Here is a 12,596-nt window from a genome sequence, read left to right on the forward strand (position 1 = left end):
CTAAATGAAGGGACTGACTTTACTTAAAATAGTTTATTCCTATTAAAGCACTTGTTCTTAAACAACCCCCTCTTATCTACTTCTGTTACCTTCTTTAATTCTCTTCAGTGTTTAGTATTAGGTTTCAAAATCCCTATTAGTAGGTAGCAGAAAGATCTAATGAAAACTGACAAAAGAGTCTGGGAGCGGAAAAAGAAGTATCAATGTTGCTGCTGCTGTTCCCCCCTCCCCACCCCGCTAATTCCTCCAGCCCTAACAGCTGCAAAATCCTGGCGAGAAGCGCGCTAGGCACTGGCTGGGGAAAACAGACGAATGGTGAATGTTGAGTACCTTGATTGCCCATTACTCTGTGCATTTAAATCATTTACTCCATTCTCCTTACGGCTGGATGTGATCACCGCAGAGGCTGCCTGAAATCACTGCTGCGACACGTTCTGCAGTTCAGGCACCGACCTCTGCACTAGCTCTGCTGTGGATCCTGCAGCGATGCAAATCCCTCCGAACTGCAGAACTTTGCAAGGGCAAACTTTCTGACAATGTCAACTCTCTCTAATGTTTTCACACTTGCTAATTTCACTTGATGATCTGCCACAGTCTCTAGCATCAACTGTCTCTATTAATCATGCTTATTAAATACTAATCAATAAGAAATGAACCAATAGAAAATGAATAACTGTCAACCTTTGTAGCTAGGGCACAGCTCCACAATACCCAGAAGATCACCAGGGAATTTGTCTACATACCAGTCAGTACATTTTTCTATCTCTGAGAGCGAATATGCCAGCAATGCATTTTTTCCAGCTCATACCTGCCCTTTCAGGCATCTTTTATCACCCAGCAAGGAGAAATCCAATTTAGAATTTCCTGGTATAGATAAAAAATGATACATATAATATTGCCTATGCAAGGAATACAGTGGTCCTACAGTTATTTTTAAGGAGTTTTGAAACAGGGAATATGATTTAATGGAATCAAGTACTTCTCACATATTATTTATTTGTTAATATCTATATTACACTTTCCTTTTTTCAAACCGTATCCAACATAAAAAAGCTACAACAACTATCTCTACAAGTCTGGAAATCTAGCTTAAGAGCTGTCTATCTTAAGGGAAATTTTCTATATTAATGGCTACTGTACCTTGCTTTTATGTAACTGTTCATAAAAAACCAATAAACTTAGTATCCTTCTGTGACCTACAAAAGCATAGACATTATGTTTACTTACGGGTAGCCCAGTTCCATGAAATTATTCCATGTCTGCTTTAGCACCATTATAATACCCATTTGCATACAGAGATCAATAAGGCATCCACTAGGGTGGCACTACAGAAAAAAAGAAACAAAAGGTTAAGTAGAAATAATGCTCAGTTTAAGCATTTTTTAAAGAGCAAACACCTATATTAGACAATTTACTTAAAGGAAATTTAATGCTGTTCTGTTTAATGTTTTTTATAATATAAACTCACGGGAGCATACAAAACTGTATCATACCATGACCCCTGTAAGCCTATCATCTAATTCTCTGCAGGGGACAGAATCAGCTGAAACAAATATGGTTTTCACACTAATACTGCTAATATGTGCTGTGGTTTAACCTGGACAGCAGCTAAGCACCACACCAGCTACTCAAATAACTCTATCCTCGCTGAAACCAGGACAGTATATTATGGAATTGTGGGTAGGATAGAGGTAAAGGTTACCAAATTCCTTCAAGGATTACAATAGCTTTTAAGGAGTCTGATTATGCCTCAAGTCAAAAAATGAAGAAAAAATTTCTCCTAGCTGCACATGCAAAGAGTTTATGCCTAGAGGATAATCCTAATACTGTTTATTGAGTACTTATAATGTATACGACTTAGTAGATTCCTGAAAGTATTCTCTTCTTGAAGAACTGAAAGTCCCTAACTGTCAAACACCAGTTCTCAGTGTCTCTTTCTGAGTGCTTACTTGTTTTAGCCATAGGTCCAGGCCTTGAAGAAATGGTGTTGGTCTGGGGAGAGATGCTCAGCTAATAAAAATTTAGGCAATGCCATAAAGAAGAAACAGAAAGTGCCCAAAACTTTCTGCCCTCAAACAGCATTTTTTACAATTGACTTTGCAGATCCAAACAGTGGAGTCCAAGATGTATCATTAAATCCTGGGTATTATGGGTAAGTGAAGCAGGTTACTGTCACGTAACTGGAACTATTTCTCTTTATTTTTTAGGGAGAAAAAAACTGAAATTAGTTATGACCTGTAACAAAACGTAATATGAATTTCTAATACATACTGCATTATACAGTCCTCATAATCAGGGTCCCTGCTGAGGTTTCTGTTGACCTCATTGAGTTTCTTTTTAGATTAACAGGGTAGCACAAACACTTTTTAATTAACTTCACTAGCATTATTATTAAATCATCATCCTTCTATTTTTAGGAATCATCACACAAGCAAATATAGCCTAAGAGAGGTAGATGAAGTACTAATGAAGTAGCAGTGATGTTACAGCCATAACACCACTAATGTGCTATGTACACTGGGGTCTGAATATAACCAGGGACACCGGCCTAGGCTATATCATGTTCTTTTTGCAGCAGCTTAGGTCAACTTGGTCCCCCTCAGACTTTGGAGGGTTGTTCAGTCTATCTGTCCATTTATTACTTTTTCCTTGAATGTACAGAATTCACTACTTCAAAATTAGGACAGCCTTTTCAAATTATTCATTTTTTGCTAACGTTTGGATGACCTCTGTAAATAAAAATATTTAGACATCTGGAAGTGTTTGTAAATTCATGTTGGCAGTGTAAAGACCTGCATTTTCCACTTGCCCTTTGTCATGTATTTGCAAAGCTGTTTCCATTATTCATCTGCAAAGCAGGAAAGAAACCACAGGATTTGACTGTACAAACAGCAGCACTGAATGCTACAGGACCAATACAGAAACTGCTGCTCTTCACCTTCAATAACTGGTTTTTGAATTCTGAATGTATTTGCCAAAAAAAAAATGGGGTTGTTACTTGACTTGCAAAAGCAATCCCTCACTTCTCTCGAATTTCATACGACTTTGTAGACATCCAACATTATGTCAATCACTCTTTTGGGAAGTTTGTTCAGGTGTTTTGGTCAATTTTTAAGTACATTTTATGTATCTATGTTTTAAATTGTTATTTTATTAATATAGCTCCCTGGTCAGCAAGGCTAGAAAAGCTGAGAGGAAGGAATTTTTCAGAAGCAAAAATTTGTCAGATTCATATCTGACTTTGATTCATTTTAAGGATGAAAGCCTTCCAACACAAAAATGTAAGAAAAGGCTAAACTATACAAATGTGATGCACTGACTGAAACTGCTAGCACTGAAAGGGCATATATCAATATAAGGATGGTTTTGTAGCAGATGGTAGAGTGTCAGCAGTATGGAGTTAGAAAGCATCTCAAAACCCAATAGCACACTCAAAAATACTTAGACAGAGTTATGTGTCTGCCTCTGCTTGCATTTACTGCATCTATGGGCAGCAAATAAATCACCGTGTAGCTTGTTTCAGCATCATAAGAGTTAGCAAGCACCCACCTCTTCCAGTCTCCACCGGTTTATCAGCCTTAGGTAGGCACCAGGGTGTCCTGTAAATCTTTAACACACAAATATACATCAACGATGTTGTATGAGCAGTCTGTTCACAGCAGTGGAAGAAAGCTCACACTGTTGTTTTAATCTAATGTCACCTTAGCATGACTAACTATAAAAGATGTTGTGCAGCAAAAACGATTTGGGGATTCCTGGAATAATTCACACGAAGGGCTAAATATATTTTTACTTCAAGTTTTATGTGAATACCAAGTACTGTGCTGTTTGATGTTCAGCATATGCAGAGCAGAGAGGAAATATAAATAAAACTGCTTATGTCAGTCAAAAATGGTTTTCAACTGCCAGTCCATTTTCTTATTCAGGCTGTGGTATCTGCCTTTCCATGAAAACAGTGTAAATGTTAGTTTTCCCTAGGAAAAAAAATCTGATGGCTCCTAATTCATTGTTAACAGTTCAAATCTCATAATAAAAGCAGCAAAGTATTCAATACTCAGAAAGAAAAAAAAAGACACAATGTTGAATTATTTACTTACCATACAAATTACACACATGAAGAGAGAGCTAAGTGGCCTGCATGTGTATTATTGGGGGTGGCATCAGCTCCCAGTTGTGAAATTGCTAAGAGTTAGCATTAAGTCAATACGATGCTAGGAAATGAAAACTACATGTCTGTTTCTGGGCCTTTGAAAAGAAAATAAAACTGTAATTTGCCCACTTTGCTAGTAAGAAATTTGCATTTTAAGATGTGAGATAGTATGGTCCTATTTTTTTTCATTACTGACAATCTTATTTCTCCTCTCTACTTATTTCGTGAATATGAGGTTGAAGATATCAATCCTACCTTCCAAGGAAGAACGCTATATAAAAGGTAGAGCTGTTCAGGTTGACAAACTGAAAAAGAAACATTTTCAGAGTGAAGCTGTTCTCCCACTCAGATTCGGTACGAGGCTGTTCTGTGAAGAAAGAGAGCAGAGTCTGAGAGGCTTAATCAGATTAACAATTTCACTTGGCACAAAGGCTGCAGGCACCTATCTGAGCTGGCAATGTGTTTGTAAATAGCCTGCTGATTTCAATATATAAGCTGACAGTAGAAATTGTATCCAAAAGAAGCACACAGCAAGCTAGCTTGTAAAGTCTCAGAAACCTGTTTAGGTATCTGGATACGTATATTTCCAGGAGACTGCAAGATAACATGTATATTCTTACAGACTCAGGTTTTTCTCTCATTTCCCGCTCTGCAGCCTACCATGATGACACAGATGCAAAGCATGTCACTATAAGCTGTGCCTTTTTGTTACAAATGTCACACTGAACCGAAGTAAATCCTCCTTCTGGTTCTGTTTCATGGATGTGCCTACCTTGCTGGCACCTAAGGACTTTATACAGGTATCAGCAGAGTGCCACTTTCCTTGTCCCAGGGAGCTCCTCACAGAAGATAGAGAAAAAATACTTTGCAATAGATGGGTAGGCAAATGGGAAAGGGGAGGACATATGCCTTCACTTCAGCTTGGCCCTTAATCTACAGAGTAATCAAGGCAGGAGTTAACAAAATTACTACTACACCAACACACCACTACCATGTCCTGCAACCGCTTTCCAGTAGTCATGAGCCTGTTTGTTAGTAATACATTGCTATGAACAGGAGTAATCAGAGAAGTAGAGGTAGTTATGACTACTACTATGAGTTCTGGGCATCATACTGGTAGTACTCGTATATGTACTTCAAAGGGTGTACAATCACAAAAATGATAAACTAGATTCTCTTTAATTGGAGCCACACTACCCATGAGGAAATTTCAAACAGATGACTCAACAAAACTGTAAAATAGACTATTAATTAACAACTGCTCTATAAATTTGGAAGTAACTTGTCAAGAAAGCCAAGTCTGTGCATGCCACTACATATATATTCAGCTAAGCAGAAAGAAATGAAGCATAGTGGATTTTTGATGTCAGTCTGTGGAAAGGATAAGCTTGACTTTTATAGGGCTGCTACAGCTGAAGCTTTGCTCATATTTCTATCAGAGTGAATGGCAAAACTCTTGAGTAACACAGACATGAGCTCCAAAAAGGTCATGTAAAATACGAAGAAGGACATCCTGAATGTAGCTTTGCTGCCAAATCCACTCTGAGCTTATTACACTGATAAAGATCATTCAAATTAAATCAGCTACTTAGGCCACCAGAGTAAATAGCACAATAAAGGCTGAACATGGTCAGAACAGCTTGACCCACTGAGTCCTCAACACAAGTGCTATCTGCAGAGGCTACAAGAAGCAGACCTACCTCGATGATAACCTGGCAGAAAGTAATCAAACTTCAAGGTCTCTAGACCACGTCTTACTGTCCCCAAGATGTCAAAGGGAAAAAAGTGCATAGCCTACACAAACCACATACTTGAAAGTTGTATTTCTTAACTGTAACTAGTAGGTGTCTTTTCCATGGATGCAGAATGGCAATAATATTTTAAATTTAAGACATAAAAATGAGGTATCTTAATCTAAGAAACAACAGAACAAAATACTACCTCACACCGACACACTTTGAACACATCACCTAGGACTTTCCAGATGTAGAAAAGCCCTGACATTAGCTAACATTAGCTGTTCCTCTAAGCAGAGGTGGAAATCTGTAGTCCTGGTCCAAAATATATTACTGAACATCAGCAACGTACACAGATAATCCACAAACTCTGAATAATCTCCTAAAACAACTTCTCATGCACATTCAATGATATGGTTGATTTAGCAGGATTTAGGTTGATTTAGCAGCATTTCATTTCAGGCTTCTTGACATCAAGGAGCCCTTGCCAACTGCCACCAACCACTGCAATCTTCCAGTGTGATCAAGATCTCCAGAGACTGCCTGAGCTGAAGGTAGATGAGTGATTTGCTACTCTAGTACAAGCTGCCTGTAAAACCAAAGAAATATGTCAACCTTACCCTAGCATAAAGATCACCTTTAAGGCTGACCTGAAAAATTACTTAAACTTAGAGCACCACTAGAGTTCAGGTGTTGGCAAAGCTGACAAGTCACCTTCTTATTTTCCCTCCCAAATACTGACCCTCCTACACAGATATGTTTGAGAGTCAGTAAGAACTTCAGTTTCAAGCTACAGATCTGGCTTCCAAAAGTGATTCCCTTGTTTCCAGGTTTCTGCAAAATCTGGGAGTTTTGAACATTCAGTCTCTCTGAAAACTTATGCTTCTGCCCCCATGGTAACAATTTGTTTAACTTTTTACAAGGTGAGGGGTTGGAACAGGAACCAAGGACTGCAGGTGGGTTTCTTGTTACTGCTGATTCAATCGCACTATAGCTTAGTTGATACACTTCTTTATTAAACTTAAGAAAAACATTCATTCTTATAGACATAAAATTAATCAGGACTTTTCATATCTATACAGACAGTTTGAATGCTGTCACAATATAGGGACAAAAAATCAGCACAATATCATTCAACTGTGTATTTAACTCCACTTACCTAAATTTGTCAGGAAAAGAGCTACCTTTTCATACAGCTGTAACAGAGAAGAAACAGCCTCTTAGAACATGGCCAATTCAAAAACTATCATACTGTTTCTAAGTAATCGCTTTTCCATGTTAAATCTGACATTCAAATGATCCCTGTGATGCTCTGGCAATGAGGATAATAAAACTATATAGTAATAATACAATAATCAGAGAAACAATCAAAGAATAATAATATTTGTAAAGCTTGTACATAGCGCTTTTCATCCCCAATACATGTGGAAAAAAAGCTATCACTGTCCCTATTTTATGTACACAGTGAAAAAGTGTTTGACAACTTTTCCAAAACACAAAGCAGAATTGTAGATTGGGATTTTTGTTTTAATTACTTATGGAACATTTTTCTCACAAAGAAAACCACTCTGTGCTCTGGGATGCAGTTTTCTGGTGCTTTTTTGTTTTTCTTTCTTTTTTTCCCCCTTTTTCTTTTTCCTTTTGTTTTCTTTTTCTCTTTCTCTCTGGTGCTGAAAAGAATGAAAGTCACTGGGGAGTCAGGGTTCTTCAGAGAAAGCCTTTCATAATCCCTACCTCCAGACACATATCTTACCCTGCGTCAGTGACGCTGTTCTAAATCCTAAGTGGCACTTGCTGAGGTTAGCATGTACCAAGATCTCAAATTCTCTGTGAAACTGCTAACTTAATAAAGCTTACGAAAACTAACTTGGAGTGTTTCCACAGTTACTGTTTGCAAAGAGCTTTTGAACCTGTAAAGCACACCACCATCATTATTCATGTAAATTAATACAACCATTTCCATTTGCTTCAAATGAGGCTAGGGCCTGCTCCCACAAAATGCTAAATGTCCTTAATTCTCACTGATGCATACAGGGGTAAAAAACTCCTCATATTTCAGGCTCAAGTACTTAGTTATTTCTGAAGTTCATATAAGCAATGTTTCTTTTTATTTGCAGTTATCCCTATAAACTGTTGTTACTTAAATTGAAGTAAGTACAATTTATAGATTAAACTGACTGTTTAAAATCTGAAGTTATCCTGAATTATCTCATCTGTGTTAACAACCACTTCTTGCTATGAACAGCTTTTTGCTGCCTTTGGTGTAAAAGGTTTTGATTCAAGTAATGAAAAAGATGGTTTCTACTAGGTTTAAAAGCATCTCCTAAGGGCAACTGTAAAAGTGCTAAGTGTCTGGAAGGTTTATATCTCGATCCCAGCAGGGAGTACACTATTTTATAAATGTACATTGCTCTGTGGATGTGGGTATCAAACCTGTATGTTGTTGCTGTTCCTCGTGGAACAGTAAGACTGCACTAGAGATTCTCTTAACAGCATTTGGACCACATTACCTGCTACTGCAATTTATCACTACTCATCCCAAGGGACCTCCTTTAGGATTATACAGTTGTTCTTATTTTCTGTGGACAGCATCACTGAAATTAACAGCTTTTATTAACCTAAGTAAAGCCAATGATTGTTCCCAGGTCAGGCAGCATGACAGTCTGGGTGATTTTATGCTTGAAGGTCAGATCATTCTGTCATGATGGATGCGTCAGTGTATTTACCTAGCTCTCAGAGCATCCAGTCTAGAACTTACTTGTGGTCTGTACCTTTCCTCTGATGATTAGAGAGGTTGTTAACTTGTATTAGAATCACTGGCTGTTTTCCAGGCTTCCTAGCAGTGAATTCCCTACTGTTATATATGTCTTGGTCCATTCTGGTTTTATTATGCTGTCTAAGCTTTCTCTACTGCTGTTTTTCTTGAGTCACAGTTTGTACACGATTCAACTACCTGATTGCTGATGGGAAAAAAAGATTTTTTTTTTCAAAAGAAACCGCACTACTGTCCTTCAGTAAACTACATTCATCCATCATAGGAAGTGAGGTTTTATGTTTGTAACTCCTCTTACTAATGCAGCTAATGCAGTTTCATATTTTGGGGATCTTTTGTTTCCATGAGTGATATCCAGTTCTAAGGATATGGTGCCTATTGCATGGCAATGTGCACAAGGCTTAAGGAATCCATCTTTGCAGTGCTCTATTAATTTGATATATTTTGGGAAATAAAGTCTCTCAAAAGGCAACCTCAAGCCATCCTTCATTATTTTAAAAATTTCTCTAAGCTGTAGAACTCTTTGAGAACCAAATATTTTTGTTTGTGCAATATTGCTTTGTTGCTGCTTCACTGTATATACAATGGCTTATACTAAGGACTTGGAAACAGATGCTGTACTGACATAGATATATATATAGTTTTCTTTTTATTTCTTCTATGCTTATTGTGTGCTCTAGGTAGATTAAAGAAAATCCCCCAAAGCTGCAGATAACAAACAATAAATGAAAAATAGCATAGAAGAAGGGAGCCCTCAGTACAAATTCAAAGAGAATTAATAGCTTCCACCTCTTTCTGCCCTTTCTCAGCCTATTGTCCCACCCTAGGGGAAACATAGTCAATAGTTCTTGATAGACTGTTCTAATCACCAATCCAGTCTTGCCTATGACAAGGGAGAAGTGAAGTCCTGCCACAACACTTCTTGGAACCTACTGCTGTATAAAAGATGGGCTGTTAGAATTATTTTTTTAGATGATGGAGATGCTTGGGTATTGCATAGGTAAGAAAATAATCTCCAAGCCAGCCCTTGTAAGTATGCAGGCCTGAAATAACACCTTATAATTCCTCTATAAGTTGCCCAGGTAAATCAGCATATATTCTGAAGCAAAGCCTAACATGCTTTTGACAGAAGACTCTAGCCATTGAGTGGGCAGAGATACTCGGCCCTGGCTCCAGTACCTGGATGATTCGTAGGCTGATTCCTCCTCTCCCTTAAAATGCATTCTTATAATGACAATTGACAAAACACAATTATCTGAGAGTAAAAGGCCATACATTTCTTGCCAAGATCAATTAACAGAAGGCACATTGCTACCACAGCAGTATCTGCATCTTGATGGGAGGATGAAACTCTTCCCCTGTTTAGTCTATGGTAAATTCTCTTACTGGGGCTGTTGCTATCTGGAAATGTCCAAGCCCAGTTCCAAACCATCTCACATGTGCACAGTAGGCTAACCTCAGCCAGCCAGCAACCCCTTCCCCCCAAATGCACCTAGATCACATCTCTGCTGCTGTCAGCTTGAAAAGGCCATAAGCAGCTCATGGAACAAATCATGTCTGCTCAAGCCTTGTGAAGCTTTCCCCTTTCTGCATATGGGCATTGTATCTGTACATGCATATCCTGACTGGTGCTACCATGAAAACTGAAGCTGAAATAACAGAAATTAGTTTAAATAAGAGCTAAGCTTGGCCACTGTATTTAAAAAAGAACAACCAAACACTTATTAAAAACAAGGATATTAATGAAACAGACTGAAACCTGCAAACATGAAAAAGGAAAAAAAAAAAAGAGGCAAAGGATAAAACAGAAGCATGGACGTGTCTTCCTAAAACATTTTTAGAACAATCAAACATGCTTTACTTAATGTATTGGTTTTAGAATTGTACTTTACATAAGTGGTGACATGTCCATAAACAAAAATGTCATGTCCAGCTTAGCAAGGCACCGTGTAACCTCTGTTTCTGCTGAAGTCAGGATTTGAAAGTATTCAGTACTCTGCAGGCTGAGATATCTACCAATCTGGTGACTCACTTTGGATATATGAGTTTTACTCACCACATTCAGTAGCATGATAATGCAAAAGTTGATGCACACTGCAGTCCCTGTAGTTGCAACCTGAGAGTTATTCCTGATTAAAGCCCACTTAAAGGCAGCAAAAGTGCTGACAGTCACAACACGGTAAATAACAATGCCAAAAACAGCAGCAATCACCACACATATCTGAAGGAGGAAAACAAAACAAAACAAAACAAAAAAAGAGAGATAGAACAGGGGTTAACTTTTTTCTGAAACTGAAAACTATACCAACGTAAAGAAAGGCTTGAAATAAACATCAACTTTGGTTCTAGAGAAAAGCTTCAACATGAACATTCCTCTTATTCTGAATTCCTTTTTATTTCCATAATGCAAAATACCTATAAAGTCATAATAAAATAATTTTTCATTTTAAGTATTTTCTTGGCCAATGTACCTGCTCCACAGCATTAATGTGGAAAACAGTATTGCCAGTTCTGGGAATTGGGAATTTTTCTTACACACATGTTTGACAATGTACAAAAGCTATTCTCAAACTGATGTCCCAGTGTGATGGTGTTGCATCTGGGGTGGAATTTGTGCTTCACGCTTGCAGGAAAAAGTCTCCATTTGTAAGCACTGCCTCAGCAACAACCATGGCAAGCTCCCCTTGCAAGCTGTTTCTTGCTACAGTTCTGTAAAGATTCTATCTGGGGAAGGTAACAAATTCAATTGCCCTGGTAATGTCTTCTCTGATGAGTCTTTCAGCAAATGTGACAGTTATAATGTGAGAGCCATGCAGCTGAGCCAGCCTGCTAAATTGCTTGATGTTCCATATGCAACAGTTGAGCACTAAATGACAACTGTTTTCCATCGTGACCAATTTATGTCACAGTTTAGCAAACCACCTAAAGGACAAACAGTTGGGAATTAGTATGGGTGACTCATCTCATACAAATGCTGACACAGTACCCGTTAGCTATCTAATTAGATAGGGAGAGTTTCTTCAGTAAAAGACAGATAATACTTCCAAAAGCTAGATGTATACTGAAGTTATGCAAAAACAACTGAAACCTGTCAAAACCAAAGCATATCTAAGGTAATTGAATGGGAAAAATGATTCTGAAAACATTAAGTGCTAATCAAGCTGCTTTCATATGTTATTAGTGACAACACTGTCTGACACAATCACAGTGCAGAAGAACAAAAAAAGTTAGGTGTGTGTGAATGTGAAGGGGCAGTTTATTAGATTCTCTGCTACCACACTGGCAGCACACAGAAACATTGCAGAGTTACTGAGTTAGAGGATTGCCTCTGGATTCCCTGCATAGTGCCAAGAGGAAGGACCCCTTTCCTTTGGTAACAAAGAACCACCGATCCAGTTGCAGCTGTATTTATAACTGCACTGTGAGTCAGTGCTGTGAGATTTTGAGAAAAGCTCTAACTTGAAGTTTTGGTAAGCATATCTCCTGTGCTTAAAACTATTCTTTTTAAGGGATATTTTTTACCTAAAAGGGGAAAAATCGTTGTTTTTCTACCTCATTGGAAACCCATGTTATGCCAACATTAAAAAGTATCTTCAATGAAAACAATCCTTGTCTTGTTTCAAGGACTATTATGGAGACAATTTGTAGAGCATTTCATGAAATTCAGGGCAAGGCTACTCTCTCTGGCACTTTGAGCAAAATCTACCACTAGGCCAAGAAGATAAATGAATGCCTTTTCAAAGGGTAGAGAGTGAAAATTGTCCCCTTCAAGAAAAAAATAATATAATATATATATATATATAGGCAAAATACAGAAACACACCTGGAAAAGCACTAGTAAATTCCACTGGGGTCCAAGTTGATGACAACTGTGTTTTCAAGACAATCCTACTGCTACTGCTGTCATGTGAATAATACTCAATAACAGATTCAGTAG

At 37.9% G+C, this 12,596-nt stretch overlaps 1 protein-coding gene across 3 annotated transcripts in view; it reads right to left on the reverse strand.

Annotated features, from left to right (window-relative positions):
• The window catches only part of ANO4 (anoctamin 4), a 224,567-nt gene that overhangs the window by 17,764 nt on the left and 194,207 nt on the right, over positions 1-12,596 (reverse strand). For all 3 annotated transcript variants that reach the window (XM_080595542.1, XM_080595543.1, XM_080595544.1), the window contains 5 exons: positions 10,716-10,880; positions 7,046-7,082; positions 4,406-4,517; positions 3,550-3,607; positions 1,228-1,325 (listed from right to left, as the gene is read on the reverse strand). In XM_080595542.1, coding sequence (XP_080451668.1) covers positions 1,228-1,325; positions 3,550-3,607; positions 4,406-4,517; positions 7,046-7,082; positions 10,716-10,880 — 470 coding nt within the window. The remainder of the gene's footprint in view (positions 1-1,227; positions 1,326-3,549; positions 3,608-4,405; positions 4,518-7,045; positions 7,083-10,715; positions 10,881-12,596) is intronic.

The sequence above is a fragment of the Anser brachyrhynchus genome (genome assembly GCF_964034855.1).
Source record: "Anser brachyrhynchus genome assembly, chromosome: 1".
NCBI lineage: Eukaryota > Metazoa > Chordata > Aves > Anseriformes > Anatidae > Anser > Anser brachyrhynchus.